Source organism: Stegodyphus dumicola, chromosome 1 (assembly GCF_044657685.1).
Source record: "Stegodyphus dumicola isolate Sdum_Otavi_A_Nest chromosome 1, ASM4465768v1".
NCBI classification, from domain to species: Eukaryota; Metazoa; Arthropoda; class Arachnida; order Araneae; family Eresidae; genus Stegodyphus; species Stegodyphus dumicola.
In genome coordinates, this window is record NC_140768.1 from 10100110 (window position 1) to 10116361 (window position 16252).

Sequence of the window (16252 nt, forward strand, 5' to 3'; positions counted from 1 at the left end):
CAAATAAGTAAATTTATTATTAGCCCAGAAGGTTTATTAATTTCGTTTTGGCGTTTCACTTTTCAAATTGTTGCCACCAAATGTTATCACCTTATTTAAAGAAATTAAATAATGAAGAATCTGCATAATTGTATGTATGTTTCTGGCACTGTGATAAAAAAACGGTATCTAGAGCAATTAAATTTTAAATAACGTACGTCTCCACCCGAATATGGGCATCTGGAAGACCGAATTTGGAATTTATTTTATTATCTATTTCATATTTTGTAAAGCATTTATGAGTTTTTGATTAAGACAATCAACGATTTCAAAGCGAGCAGTGGCAACGTTTTTATAAAAAAACATTTTTATCTCCAGTGCGCGAATCTGAAATTCTAAAGATGTGCTCTTTTTAAATTATTTTGTGATATTGCTCTGGAATTGAATTTTATGTTTTGAGTGCGAAGAAGCTATATTTAGTAAGCAAAGTTAACACAAAAAACGTTAAAAAAAAAAAAAAAAAAAAAAAAAGCCCCTTTGGGTGTAATATAAAATTTGAAAACTTTCAGATTTTTTTAATTTTAATTATTTTTTAGTAATTATTAATTTTCAGAAGGTAATGTATTATAGTCAAACTATTTATTTATTCCCTCCTGCAACCGGATTTATTGATATTTCCTTAAAAAAGGTTGGTACTTTTCCGTTTTGCCGGCGCAGGCGATAATGTTAATAATAAGTCGCCAATAATGGTGCAACTGATGTCAAACTGAAGATCCTCGCTGATAACCTTTTACGCCTCATTTTCAAAACAAGTAAAAGCTATTTCTTATCAGATTGATTGTTTCTTTCAATACTGGCATACAATTACATAGAATTTTTACCATATAGTTCAATTTTATGCCTTAAGGCCATTTGTGGTAATTAAGTCAATTAGGTTGCAATCACACTGCTCACTTGAAGGCGAAAATACAGACAAGGCAAAGCCAAGGGTTAAATTCATCCATTCTAATGAGAATGCACTAGCGAAGTAAAGCACTGCAGTTTTACATAATTTCTGAGTAAGCTATTCGTACGAATTGAAATAATTCTTTCATTTAAACTTGTATTCCAAATTAAGATTTAACTTGAAATGAATCTAGATAATGACTGAGAGAAATAGATTTTTGTAGCGTAGTTTTCGTGAGATGAGATCATTTGGGGTCACGTGATATGAACCGGCGAATCAAGATGTTGAACCATGAAAGTTTAGTAAATTCTCAAATTAATGACTTTTTACAAATTTATCGTCTTTATTTATTGGCTTTATACAAAATTTTAAACGATATTAAAATGATTATGCCTTCAAAATAAAAAATTCTTAAGAACTAACATTTGTTATGTGTAGACTGTATGTTGTCGACAATAAAGTCTGCTTGGCGAGATTTGGGCCGGCGAAACGGAAAAGTACCAAAAAGGGTTATCAATTAGAAGTATTACTGAACACTTTATTGTACTTTAAAAGTCTATCAACATGAAGCCTTTCAATGTTTACCTTTATCTCTTCTTGCAGGTATATATGACCAAATATGGCTACCTCCCACCGTCCGATCCTAGTTCAGAAAACCTGCGGACGGAGAACCAGCTTCGCCAAGCGATTGCCACTATGCAAAGATTCGGCAACCTGCCCCCGACCGGAGTAGTGGACGAAGCTACGCTACAGCTTATGCGCCGCAAAAGATGCGGTGTACCGGATATTCTTCTCGGCAATAATCCGTATCGTATTAGACGATACGCTATACAAGGGCAAAAATGGCCGAAGACCAATCTGACCTGGGGGTAAGTATTTGGGATAGCAATTTTATTTCGTTTAAAATCGATGTTCCTTTCGAAACAACATCGAATTCCCTCCAGCAAAGCCATCTTCATGCAAGTTGTTCAGACAGTTGTTCATTCCTGTGCAAGTATGTAGTTCGAGCTCTGGAAGATTCAGTGGTCCTTGTCTCTTTTTATTTCATCGATGGTGTAATACCAATAATGTGCGCATTCATTCGCTATGAGGGTACAGTCATTATCTCACCGGATTGACATGCTTAATAAGACCGTCTTCTGGTGCCTTTGTAATATACTAAAAGTAACATTACAGACACAACATTCCCATGTGTTTTTGCGCAATCTCCTTTAAAACTTGTTATGAAAGCAAATAATTTATTTTTTTACTTCTTCTAGCATTTATTTAGAAACTAATAGAAATGTAAGCTAAGTTAGCAAAATAGCACATATTTATAGACATTTCCAAGAACTTTGCAAACCAGATTATGTCTTATAAGAACCATCATATGCATGGCGCTGCCAAAATCCAAAATGAAATACATTTGTAGAGGTATTAGGATTTTTTGAGGCCGGAGAGATGAAAAATATGCAACGCCTTTGCTGGGAATCGAACCACGGACCTCTGGAATATGCGCCTAGCGTGCAGACCACCATACCACGAAGGCATGCCAAGAAAGCGGGAGGAACATCTTATATACTGCCCCTTTTAAAGGGCGACTGGGGTTTTTTTATTATTATTTTAAGGATATTTAAAAATTAAAATAACTGTAAAAACTTAAAATAATCCCTACAAATGTAATTAATAATAGTTTGTTTTATAACGAAACGTAAGGTGTAATAAAATATGTCCGAATATTGAAAATTATTTAAAGACAAAAAAAATAAATAAAAATAAATAAATAATGCAATTTATTGATTAAAATATGAGGGAAAGAGAGGAACAATTGAACCAAAATATAGGCAGAAGTTCAAAATATAGGGCTTATAAAGTCATTATTTCAGCATATGAATATTATGGCATTTTTAATTGAGATAATATTTTCCGTGAAACATTTGTAAGCAGCCCATAAAAGTTATAAGTTTAACGCAGAAACGTTATAGCGGAATATTCAAGTTCTATAATTTTGCCTACTGATGGAGGGAAGATTCATTCTTCGAAAAATGTTCATACGGTATCTTGAGTTCAACGAATAGCCGTCAGAGAAATGAATCAGTTAAAGAACTGTCGATTGAAAAAACATCCGTGCTTTAAATTCCTTGACATTGGAGACGCATATATCTTAGCAACTCTAGTTGTATGACTCTTGATAACCGCAGTAATGACTTTAAAGTGTGGGAATTATGATTAGTTTTTTTAAAGATTCATTTCGCGTGAAAGTCATCGGTCGCTAACGTCGACACGAGTAGTGGGGGTTGGTCAAAAGCAACGCCCTCTGTCTGAAATCTTGATGGTACAGTATGTGTGTCTCGTATCCTATATCCATTTCTCTTTTTCGAACTCTGCAACGTCCTCTAAAGATGGCGAACGGAAATCCGATGAACACCCCCCTCCATGTGCAGACTAATGGATGTCCTCTCCCATACAACTCTTTGCTTGGGTTTCGGAGTACACAGACGAAGGCATATTTCGAAAGAAGTTCGGTGATTTATCACGTGACACATAAACCCTCAGATTGAAATGATTTCTGGGAATATTTTCCGAATTTGCTTTTATTATTTATTTCTGCTTTTGTTTAATTTTTGTAATTACCTATGTTAGAAACATTTTTAGTGACTGTTACGTTACACTACAATGCATTTAACCTCCATACAACTTGGCGAGAAATGTGAGATACTTTACATTGCTCTCAAATAACAGATTCTCAGACTGCTGCCATTTCACAAAGAATTTGATCTTAGATATATTTTCAAAATTTAATGAATCTGTAACTAGTTAAAAAAACTCTCCCGTTCTTCTGGGCGGATTGAAGAAATTCAAATTGTGTTTTTCATGTCTCGAAAGCGTGACTTAGGATATATATTAGATTTATATATAGCGTTGTTCCAATATAGGTATTTTGACAGAAAATCAGACTTTTCTGCAATGATATGCCATTTTTTTTTTTTTTTTCGTATTTCGAATCTACGACTCAAATTATGCCTAAATATTAAATTTTGTCAAATTTGATGCGAAATTTATGGAGAAATTCAAAAATTTATCTTGGCGCATTTGTTTCAGTTTGCGCCAAGAATAATTCACTTGGCGAAATTCTTAATATATGGCAACCTATTTCCTTTCCATTTCTTGCATTGCGCATGAGCGGAAAAAAGTAACATCGTTACCTACTTTCATATAATTTTAGCGAAGTGCCTAAACCGAATTGATGTTATTATCGCTTTCAGCAAATATGCCGAATTTCAAAACGCGCCAATATATAAATTCACGTATATATTCGAAAATTTTGAATAAAATCACACTAATTTTTTGCAGGTATGCTTGGACAGAATCAAATATGTTTAATAAAAGAGATATTAATAAATATATACCAAATTCAATTAACATTGAGGAGTTAAAATTTTTTAGAGCTAATTCTTTTTAAAAACGTCTCGCACGATTTTTACAAAACTTGGCAGTTTGGCATAATTTGAGTCGTAGAATCGAAATATGGAAAAAAATTAGCATGCCATTTAAGAAAAATCCTGATTTTGTGTCAAAATACCTGTATTAGAACAGTGCTACCTGTATTAGAACAGTGTAAATCTGATATTTATCCTAAGTCGCGCTTTCGAGACATGAAAAACGCAAGTTGAATTTCGTCAATCGGCCTAGTAGAACGGGAAATATAGAACTTTTTTTTGGGGGGGGGGGTTGGTGTGTGTGTGTGTGTGTGTGTGTGTGTGTGTGTGTGTGTGTAGTGTACCTTGCTGCACACAGGCTTCAGAAGTTGGAGATACGAGAAGCGGGGTGAGACCCTTGGACTGTCCAAAGGGTGTTCTTCCTCAAAAACTGGGACGAAACTGCCCAGTTTGTGCTACGACCTGTACGACCAATGGTGAAATTCTGGTGATCCGACTACTTGTTTGTGAATAACTTAAAGCCAAACTCGCCGCCCAGCTGGTATAATGGTTAGTGACGCTGACTGCCGTATGAATAGAAGAAGCCCGAAGAAGACAAGGATGTTTGTAAGCGTATTGTGTCTCTCCGGCACACCTCCACTGAAGAACGACACCTAATCTGCAGTTTCACCATTTAACTTTCCATGGAAACAATCTAAGGTACTCATATGATTCAAATATGATATTCAACAGGGAGTGCTCCTATCCTAAGTCATCACTATAATGTGAGTGATGATTATCAACTACCAGTACCTTCAAACTTCCAAAGCGCAGTACCTTGAACTTTACACTATTATCTGATGCTCATTATACAAAGTGCTCTCCATGCTGCTGCGCACAATTCTGTGCACATTGAACTCTATGCACAATGAACTGTGTGCAAAGTAAACTCTGCAAAATCTGTGCACAATCACACAACGATACCACCAACACAAAAATAACATAGCATTATAACTCACATCACATCCATCTTCCCAAATGCACACCAACAGATGTCAAACTGCAATACCTAATTAATTATAACATGTTGTCTCCATATTGATTCTTGTATACCAATATATCTGTACCTCTATTACCTGTACCCCAGTTTATCTGTATAATTGTTTTTCCTATGTAAATAACTTGTTACTTTAATGTAATTTATTATGTCAACTGCGTAATGTAATGACTTGAAATGTAATCTTTTGTCTAAATAAATGCCAGAAAACATTAGTGCAGTGGGGCAATACCATTTTTGTCAATGACGATGTCGTGGTGCCTCCTGCACTTTTTCCTGTCCTGTATCTCTGCGGCAAGGGAACAGTCAAAATAAACAGGAGATACAGAACTGCCCCCCCTTTTTTTTTGCTGCGCAAATTTAAATCTTTATTCTGTTTTTAATGAGGATCCAGTAAATATTCTTTTAAATATATTTAGTTTGTAATGCATCTACATTTATATGAGCATTTGTAGCATTATAATATTAAAATTGTTTCTGCTATAATGCTTGTTAATGTGCCTCGGTACAGAATCCTTTGGCTGGTTACTAAAAAGGTCTTCTTCATCCTCTCCCCTTTCTTTCGAGAACCCCAAAATGGGTAGTAAATGCGATCACTACTTCCGTTACTAAAACTGAATGTTCTAAGGGAAACTAAAATTTCACAGAATTTCTCATTATTCAATACACACGAAGAAAAACATATCACTTAATAAGATTAACGACAACTTCGCTTTGCAAAACAAACTCGCAAATCAACAGATGCTCGACTTTAATAATTCCTCCTTTCAGCGATTATCGTTTGACGGAAGGTTGACTTTTTTACAGTAGACAAACACAAACAGTGACGTCACGTCCATTCTCAGACAGGCCTTCTTTTCATAGAACGAAACGCCGACGTCGTAGTTATTTTTTACGGCGCATATTATTACAGGTTTTCAGCAAATGGCAACAGCTCTGGTGACAAACAGAAAGTCTTCTATGTCGCGGCCCAAGATTTGCAAAGACAGTTCTTGGTATACATAATAGAAGAAACGATTACTGTGGCTGGTTTACCACACAAAGAATAATGGAGCATTACAAGTAAGCGGATGTTAATGCATTAAAGAACAATAATACAGTGAACCCTCTCTAAGACGACAGTTAAAGGTTTCAGAGAATTTTGGTCTTCTGTGTAAATGGTCATTTTAAGAAGTTGATGTTCAATAATCTTTCACCCCTCCACCACAGTTCCCAAGATTATTGCTCCTTTTTAGCGGAGTATGGAACATTTAGCAAGTTATGAAATCGATTGAAACGTTACTAACCCTTTGTTGCATACAAATAATCTAGAGAAGTTAAAACGAAAATGTTTGTATTTTTCCTACTTACGTGCCTGCATACGGAGACCTTTTTTTTTTTTTTTTTAAATACATAAAATTTTAATTAAATACACATTTTTTGATTAAGATGGGATATAAATGAATTTAAATGGAATTTTATAGAACGTTTCATTAATTTTTCAAATATAGGCAATATTTAGTAAAATTTTAGTGAACATTTTTATTTACGCCAGATCTCCTAAAATAAATTCTAATAAATATACTTCATTAATCTTTACACAGTATATAATTAATATACTTACCTGTGTTCTGTAGCAAAAGATTTGCAGTACTTATAAAATTTTTTGAAATATTCAAAACTTGGTGCAAAAACTCAAAATTTAAACAAAAAAAAAAAAAAAAAAAATCCTCTTTTCTTTCAAATACTGTCAATAAAATCAATGAATAAATACAAAGAGGTCAGATTTTGCTACAGAACACAGATAAAGATGAATAAAACATTTTGGCAAAATTTCATTTCAATATTCTCAATACATTTTGAGAAATTAATGTATTCGCAATCAAAAGTAACGAAAAACACAATTTCTCAGAAAATGCATTTAAAGATTTTAATACAGCACAAAAAATTTTGTAGTCACTTTAGACCTTTAAAACTGGCCGTATTTATATGTTCGGCCTTCTTTTACTTCATTCTTAACTAATTTTGACTTTTAGCATTTTACTGGTTAAGTTTGCTGCTTGTAGAGATTGGCGTTTCTATTTCTGAAGTCGCTGTTTGTCTATTCCCATGTAGCTTTCAAGCATAATGGGATTAATTTCTATTTCTGTATACCTGAAAATAGGTAAAAGTCCTAAATATCTTGAATTAAATAATAATACAGCCATATCTGCACCTAAAAGCCATGTTTTCAGTTGGATAAATGTTTCTTTAGGTAAAATATACATCAAAAGGTTATTAAAATACTCATTATTGTTTTGATTCTTCCCATGTAGGCACTTTATCAGCAAAGTGTCACACAGTGAAAGATGTGTTGTTTTTACAGCTTTTATATTGTTTAAAAATTAGAAAATAGTTGTTTAAACTTATTGTTTACATTTTTATGACTATTTAAATGCCAACTTCCGGCATCCAAAAATTCACTTCCGGTTTACTTTTTATACTATAACTTTGCTTCTATTTATCGTAAACACAAAAATAAAGCATTTTTGGAAACCTAAATATATGGCCTATAAAATGAATAAATAAAAAAATTTTCGAAAATTTTCACCAAAACAACGAATTTAGGGTAGGCACATACCTTAAAATAACCTTAGTAATAATAATAATAATAATAAAAATTATTCAAATTTCGTTTTAAATAATTGCTACAGTTTGTTCACTACAGTTTACAGCATGCGTATACGTACATACATGCATACAGATCTCTTCCCGATGATTTACGGTCATTGCATTTGAAATCATTTCCTGCCTTGTTTGCAATGATCATTTCCATCTTCTAAAACGTAAATCTACAACTGACATGTACATACAGATCCCCCAAAATGCCTTCATTTCGTCGATCGTGATTGAATTCATTTTGCTACTATTTTGTAACCTGTACCTATTAGATTCAAATGTTCTAGAAATACCTTGCCAAACAAACATTTCTAGTGGTGTTTTGGCTTGATAAGCAATCCATTTGGGTTTCAATTCACTCTTTTCAGTAGATCCTTACCGATCCACTCCACAATTCTCAAACTGACATTTAAAATAAAATGTCTAAAATGACTAATTATGAATAAAAAATGGCAGTACAGTCAAAAGTCGTTAATCCGGACTCGTCGGGACTTCGGCGATTCCGGATTATCGAATTTTCCGGATTATAGATCATCAGTTTAAATCTCGTAAGATGGCATGCAGAAATTCTAAAATTAAAAATATGAAACCTTAATTTTATGAAATAAAGAACAATTATAATCTAAAGGGTATCAAAATTTACAAAAAAAAAAAAAAAAAAGCTTAATATTTATTTGTTTACTTTATTAAACATTTCTTTCAATGTAAGTTGTTTTACGTTGCTTCGTTTTATGTGATAATACTTTCTCTTTAATTCTATAAACAGACATAATTTCTTGTTCAGTTACAAAGTTCCGCTGTTCAAGTCCCGTTAATTGTTGTGCCGAGAATACCGACTAACTTGTCAATCGAAATTTTTCGTTTTCAATAACCTCTGTGTCACTTTCTTCAGTATCGGAAGCGAATTATAATGACGAGGAATTTGATTTAAATCATATCAAAGACGGAATACATCGAGATGAAATACTAAATTTAGCAAGGAATTATAAGCCAAATAAAATGAAAACATCTGCCCTGAAGATAAGGATAGTGCTGACAAATCAACTTCCAATTCATTGCTCGCCGCGGCGTTTCCCCCCCCTCCCGCCGCAATCCATTTTTTGCAGCAATTCCACTTTTTGTTTAATGGACTTCGAAACATACTTTCAATTTGTAGATCCTTTACATATTAGTAAATATATATCGGAAATTCTATTTGATATAGTCGAAAGTTCAAGCTTACTTTTATAAAATTGCTCTAACAATCTGCAAAAAATAATAAGCCGGATCCAATTCGAAGATTAAGGAACAACGCAATCTGCAACATTAACTGAATTAGATAATTTTAGCTTAGCTTATACCGTCCATTATACATTAAACACGCATGCGTAAATGTATTACGCGCATGCGCACACGCATATTCGCAGCCGTAAAAGTCTTACGAGCATGCTTCAACGTGACGCATGCGCAGAAAGTTTGTAGCTTTTGAGGTCCGGATTATAGATTATTCCGGATTATGGGTGTCCGAATTAACGACTTTTGACTGTATTTGACTGTATTTTTATTCGTTCGTGTCAGGAACGTCCGTAGCCGAATTTTAGCAAAAATTTCGTATCTCTATGTTAAACTTTTAAGATGCCGTCACAGAGATGCTCCGTCATAAAGACGCCCTCATCCTTTTTTTAGGTTGGCTATGGAAATCTTCAGAAAAGTGTCCCTAAACTGTCATGAAGATCACTTTCTAATTTGAAGAAAAGTGCAAACTTAAAAAGGGTGCGAGCACCTTTAATAACAACTTAGCCATCTTAAAGGTGTGGACACCTTTATGCCAGATGAGCTTTTTTTCTTTATGGTGAGGGAATCTTTATGTAGATTATCTTTGTTTTCGTAAGTTACCCCCTTTTGTGTAAATGAAGTGATTTTGCATAAAGATTCCGTAATGTATTTTATCCTCTGTTTAACATTAATTAGGAAACAAACTGAAAATGGGAATTGCATAATGGTGGTTCGGCATAAAGATTTCTGCACCTTTATGAAAACAGAAAACAGATTATCTACGTACTTCTGCATCTTAATGCAACTACACGGGCATGCCATCTGAGAAGCCTCATATTAGGCAGGGGTGGTAATCCAACCAAAAGTCATCTTCGAGAAGATACTAGTTCACTTACCAAGCACACACGTCCCACACCAGGTTCATACGGAATTTCTTCTTCGTCCGCACTTTAGAGCCGAGCCGGAGGGGTCACCACTATCTGTTCTCGGCGCTTGGAAATTTGCTTGATCGTTTAGAATGCTCCCGCCAGTTCTATGCGGGCTACTCGTCATGGAGAACACCCACCCTGCCAACCTGCTGGTGCCATCGGCTCTAAGATTTACGCCAATCTCCCCGGATCTGACCGTAATGAAACGATCGTCCCCAAGTTCTGCAACCGCCAAGCTCGTGATTTTATAAAACCCCGTAGCCGAGATTGTCTAGATACAGACCCTAGCCAGTCACTTCACAGGAAACCTTTACAAAGACTGCTCCTTCCAAGTTAGACGATGATCTTCACGAGCGTGCAGGCAACTTAATGACTGGATACGCTTACAAGATTTCTGTTTTTCGAAAGACAGCTGATGTGCATACAGGCGCCTGCACTTTTATGGCAAGACACCGTTTCGAAGTGGCTCCAAGCTACCACATATTTATTATCTATGCAAATTGGGTAACTTTTGGCACTGCCCCCATTTGTTAATCATAGATTTCATAGAATACTTCCGATTTAGCTTCCATTTTTAATAACTTATTTAAATTTATTACTTAGCCCCACACAGGTGAGCGCCAAACCGTAAGTCATAAGTCTCGGTGGGTATGATCCAGTTTCCTTTAAAATGTCCAATATTAGCCACCGCTGTTTGCAGGGCTTAAGTGACCGAAACATTTAAATTAATATAATATGCAAGTTTTCAACTATTAAGCAATTTAGCTACAGCTAATGGAGATTGTAACCCAGTGCTTTAACAAGTGCAAAATTCATTCAAGGAATAGACGGGTCGATTAGATTTCAAGTCAGTACGCTGCGATATGTTATAGCTGCAGTAATCTCGCTAAACTACAGATACCATCGCTATATAAACTCGAACTAATCTGCATTACGCTGAAAGCTGACAGAAGAAATAGAAGACACAAAAAATAAGTAAAAGAGACGTGTTATCTAAGGTTTACCATATAAGGTATTTCTCCCGCCTTCTTAGCATGCCTTCGTGGTGTAGAGGTCAACACGCTCGACGCATTGAGAGGTCCATGGTTCGATTCCCGAGGAACGCATTGCTCATTTTTCATCTCTACTACTTCTAAATAACCTAATGCCTCTATTACCATATATTCATCATTCATATGAATACTTCGAAAGATGCTGTCATTGCAGCAAACTTAAAATATGTATTTTCCTCGCAGAAGCGCTGCATCACGTCAAAGCGAAAGAATTTCATCAAGTTCAACAGAGTTCAAAAGCAACATGGGAAATTCTTGATAATTTCTCGCGCCATACCATGCCAGTCACCAATGACCTTCGCGAGGAATTCTGTATAATTTTATTGAAATAATCAATTTAACTGATGTAATTTGTGATCTATCGAACTGGTAACTTTTATGAACATTTGAAATATAATTGTAATAAGATTTCTAAAACCATGTAAGGTTACCTGGTACTTCTGCATTTGCTTTTTATTCAACTCTGTAAGATGTATTGGGGGGAAGAGAAGAAAAGTCTGAAAGTTTTTAGATTTTATGTTACGCCTAAAAAGGCATTTTTTTAACGTTTTGTGTGTTACCTTATTTATTAAATATCATTTCTTCGCACTTCAAACACATAAAATTCAATTCAACAGCAGTACCATAAAATATTTAAAAACAGCATATCTTTAGAATTTCCGATACACGGCCTCGCGCTCTGGAGATAAAAATGTTTTTTCCCATAACCACTGCGCGCTTTGAAATCGTTCTTTTTGTTAATCCTTTCCAGCACGCTACCTTTTAAAGTCGGAGTTTTGATTTAAAAAAAAAAAAAGGTAGGCAGTCTAATTAGGCCTAGAGGGATACACAAGTAAAATTTTGTGAAGATAGCACTTATCCTTTTAATTCTGTGGGTGTGCCCAAAGTGGCACGCTGATTGAATAGAGCTTCGAAATGAGTGCTGAAACCAGCATTATTGTCAATGAAGTGACCGATGAGATGCGGAGAAACAAAGAGTATAGACTCTCAGTTGTCCTAGATGATCGTTGAGCCCGGTCTGGGCACGCCCAGGGTTCGCCGTTTGATTTTAGGCAAGATTTCAAGGTAAAAATTTAAAACTAATATAGAATAAGGAGATTAGCAAACAGCCAAAAAAGTAACATAGAAATTTCCTTTCAAACAACCCTAAAAAAATGTGGAAGATTTCTTTGAAAAATGAGGGTCTTAAAAAACTAAACATGGCTCTAAAATATATTGGACTGGTTTGTGTTGAGCTGCCATCTACTATAAATAAAGAAAGTTCAGAGTAACTATAGTAACCTATAAATCCTTTTTCATTCAATTTTTGTGTGGGTACAGAAGGAAATTTTTAGGTGTGTCCAGAGCGGACACACTGTGCCGGAAAGGGTTACTCAAAAATCACGTTAAAGTTTTACAAAAGTTGAAATGTATAATGAAACAAATTCAAAATTCTGGATTCCAAGTGCCCATGTTCAGTTGGAGGACTACGTTTTGATGGCTCTATGTACCATTGTTTTTTCACAATGCGAGAAACATTCATGCAAATTCATTATTTAGTTCCTTTAAATATAATACACGGGAGATAATATTTGGCGACAACAGTTTGAAAAGTGAACCAACTCAGAAAGTGAAACGACTCAAAATGCTGTTTGTAGACTAACAGCGCCTTTGGGTCTAACGCTCCTTTGGGCGAAAACTTTTGTTCAGAGTGACACCGAGGTACATAGTACGTGGCCTTACAAATAATTTTTACTGTTTGCAATAAAAAATTGTATGTTGGACTAGTATAAATTAAATGCATTTAGAATTATCATTGAAATCTTAATATATGTCCTTCGGAATATATTTTATTGACTACGGTAATGTTCAAAAAATTATCACTTGGTGAATAACGTATTTTAAACTATAACAATTAGATGTATTGTTAAAAAAGCAGTAAAATAAAGAATTGGATTTTATAGGAGATTGTTTATTGTTTTTAAATCGCTCAGTTAGGCACCCACCAATGGCCGAGTAGTAAAATCGCTGAACACTGGTAATTCCCACCTGGTTTCGATTCCAGATGAATGGGCTGGCTGCATGGGCGTTTTCGTTGTTTTCCGCATGTGTAACGTATGTATGAACCAAGTTTCCATTAAAAAGTCCTCCACGAAGGCATCCTTTCCCTTAGGCAGATAGCTCTCATGCGCTTTGCCATAATCAACTAAAACCAAACCAAATTGAAATCTTTCAAATCTTTTCCTTAATAATTAAAATTTTTATTTTATTTTTTAAAAAATATATTCAAATGATACATTTAATTTATAATGCGTCCACGTGATAATTTTTATTTGCGGCATAATTGTGACTAATCACATATGTTTCTAACGCCCAAAATAATGAGTCATTTTTAAGACCGCCTACACTTTTTGACAATTTTGGTCTTTTGTAAAGACGGTCCATCTGTTCGAGAGGCGAGTTACAGCGTTCCCCATATTACATACATCAGGGCAGAAGTTTTTTCCCTAACTTGTTCTTTCTTTCTTTATTTATTTTTTTTGTAAACTGTGTCTGAGAAGGTTCGAAATCTGCTGCGCGTAGGATATTATCTGCAGCGGGATTTTCTCTGACTTCAACTTTTTTTTCTTTTTCCCTTTTTTTTAAATGAAACTTGACTGGAGAGAACTTATTATGACTCCATAAATTCACATGATGAAGTTAACTGCAGCATAATTGTGGTCATGTTCTTGCAGTTCTCGCATGGAAAGCTACTACTTTCCGACTTAGGGAGAGCGTAACCTTTTGCACGTGTGTTTACATTTCGTAGCGGGGTGAATGAATGTATGCTGAAGGTCTCTCTTTCCATATCTATTAATAGATACGTTGCGTTCTGTAAGTTTTTTTTTACTGAAGACGTTTTCTTAATAATGTTGAAATTCATCGTTATTGTTTTTAAAAGCACTATGACGTTTCATGTTGCGTTGCTATCAAACAGAAAACTTTTGGAAACAAAATGTCCTCATGTTGCCATTACTTGAAACTAAACTTTTTTCCTCGCGCAAAGAAAGTGATATTTGATATTAAGAAAGAAAATATAGTTTACTAAGCCGCTACGCTGCCTGCTTTCGTCTGGCTTTTAAATGTTCCTTGTTGTTTGCCGAATCGTCGATCATACGAAACGCTTTAGACCAGCGGCTCTCAAGCTTTTGACTGATGCGTACCATCTAAACAAAAGCTAAAAACCTCTTGTACCACTACTGTAAAGTATTGCTACGACCACCACTCTTGAACAAAGCTCAGATCGCATAAATTTACGAGTGTTAGAGGCAAAACTCAATCAGGATGTTGGGGTTTTAATTTTTGAATTTAATAGTTAAAAATACTTTGCTTCTTTGAGTACCACCGGTTGAGAACCCTTGCTTCGGACAGAATGTTGGCATTTCCTTTTTGTCTGCCGAATTGTCCATCATATAAGTTCTCTTTCATTTTATTGATTTAGTCTCTCCCCCCCCCGGGATCGACGTAGAGTACTCTCCGAAGTACTGGCTAGGATTTGTACCTAGGCAGTGTCGGCCACAGGGGTATAATATTTTTGAGCCTGGCAGTTCCCGATGATCCGTGGGGTGGGGCCTATCTCCACTCTTCACGGGTCGGGCGGCGTAAATCCCCATAACTAGGGCATCGGTAACCAAATAGCGCCTGAGCCATTGAGCGTCCAGTCACCGCTGTCCTTGGTATTCTGTGTAAGGCCTGGAGGGAGGGGTAGCCCGTGTAGTACTGGCGGGTAGCTTTATAGACGACCAGTCATAGTTCCAGGCATTCAGCCCACCCCATCGTGGTCTCTGATCGATGGGACGGTTGTTTTGTTAACCAGTGTAGCGGTGGGCCTGCTTTGCAGGTGGAGATATTTTTGAAGCTGTCGTTCCAAGTGATGTGGGCATCGGGACCTCAGTTGGAGTGTTTGAACCATCTCCAAGGTGGCTTTTTGCTGGGTAACCCGCCTCGTGCCTAATATCGGAGGATTGAGTCGGGTAGTACCAGTCGTGTAGTGTCATTAAATTGACGAGGCACGTGTACAATCAATTAGTTCATTTTTATTGGAAAGCATCTCTATGCGACTGCCCGTGGTACATTATCACACATTGTTGCTTTGGGAGGTTTGTGAGCTTGTGAGGCACCGGATGAACATACATTTTACACATTTTCGAATTTACATGCGTATACCAACGTGTGTAACCTTATCGTGTGTAAATTTCTTCTGCTACTATTCGTTTTACGTTGCATCTCATAGAAGGTAATGCCTTCGATCTGTCGATATTAGATTGGACACCTACTGTACTGCAGTTGGTATACGCCACACTATTAATTTACCACTGCTCATACCTTTCATTACGTCCTCAATTCCTGTGTTGAATTTTACTTATCCAGTTAAATACTGAGCATCGCACGGAAGCTTGTTCACCACATTACAGCCTGTGAATTTGTGCTGCTAACAAGGAAGCAGTTTTAAAGCAATAAATCTCATTTCTTGATAATTTTATTTTTCAAAAAATAATGCAAAACTTCTTTGCGATAATTTTGGTCTTTTATGGTAATGGTCATTTCAAAGAGGTGCTGATTTTATTTATGTTTTCAGAAATACTGGTTTTTTCAGAGATGGTCGCCATGAAAGATAAACGAGAGCCATTGTATATAGAACTGATATGATTTAGAATGCATTTAATGGCACTTATGTGCTATCTCAACCAGAAGTCGCCTAATCTTCAGAATGTGCCGAACTCTGGCAATCATGCTCATAACAGTCTCTAAGTCGAACAAAGTTTCCATTTTTATATGCGTTCTTTTTTGTGGTATTTCAACTTCCAACGGTTTTTTGTAAGCAAATCATGATATTTTTTGGCTTAAACGTAATTTTAAAATAAGCACTCGTGGAATTTTTCTAGCAATGGAAGAAATTACGGTAAAATATCAGCAGGAATACAGAATTCTGACGCAAAATATATTCCCTTAAGAGACTAATGAGGAGTGCATCTCTTAGA

General features: G+C 35.6%; 1 protein-coding gene across 1 annotated transcript in view; it reads left to right on the forward strand.

Moving 5' to 3' along the window:
• The window catches only part of LOC118181328 (matrix metalloproteinase-2-like), a 109834-nt gene that overhangs the window by 33251 nt on the left and 60331 nt on the right, over positions 1–16252 (forward strand). Inside the window, exon 2 of the mRNA XM_035350445.2 lies at positions 1529–1794. Coding sequence (XP_035206336.1) covers positions 1529–1794 — 266 coding nt within the window. The remainder of the gene's footprint in view (positions 1–1528; positions 1795–16252) is intronic.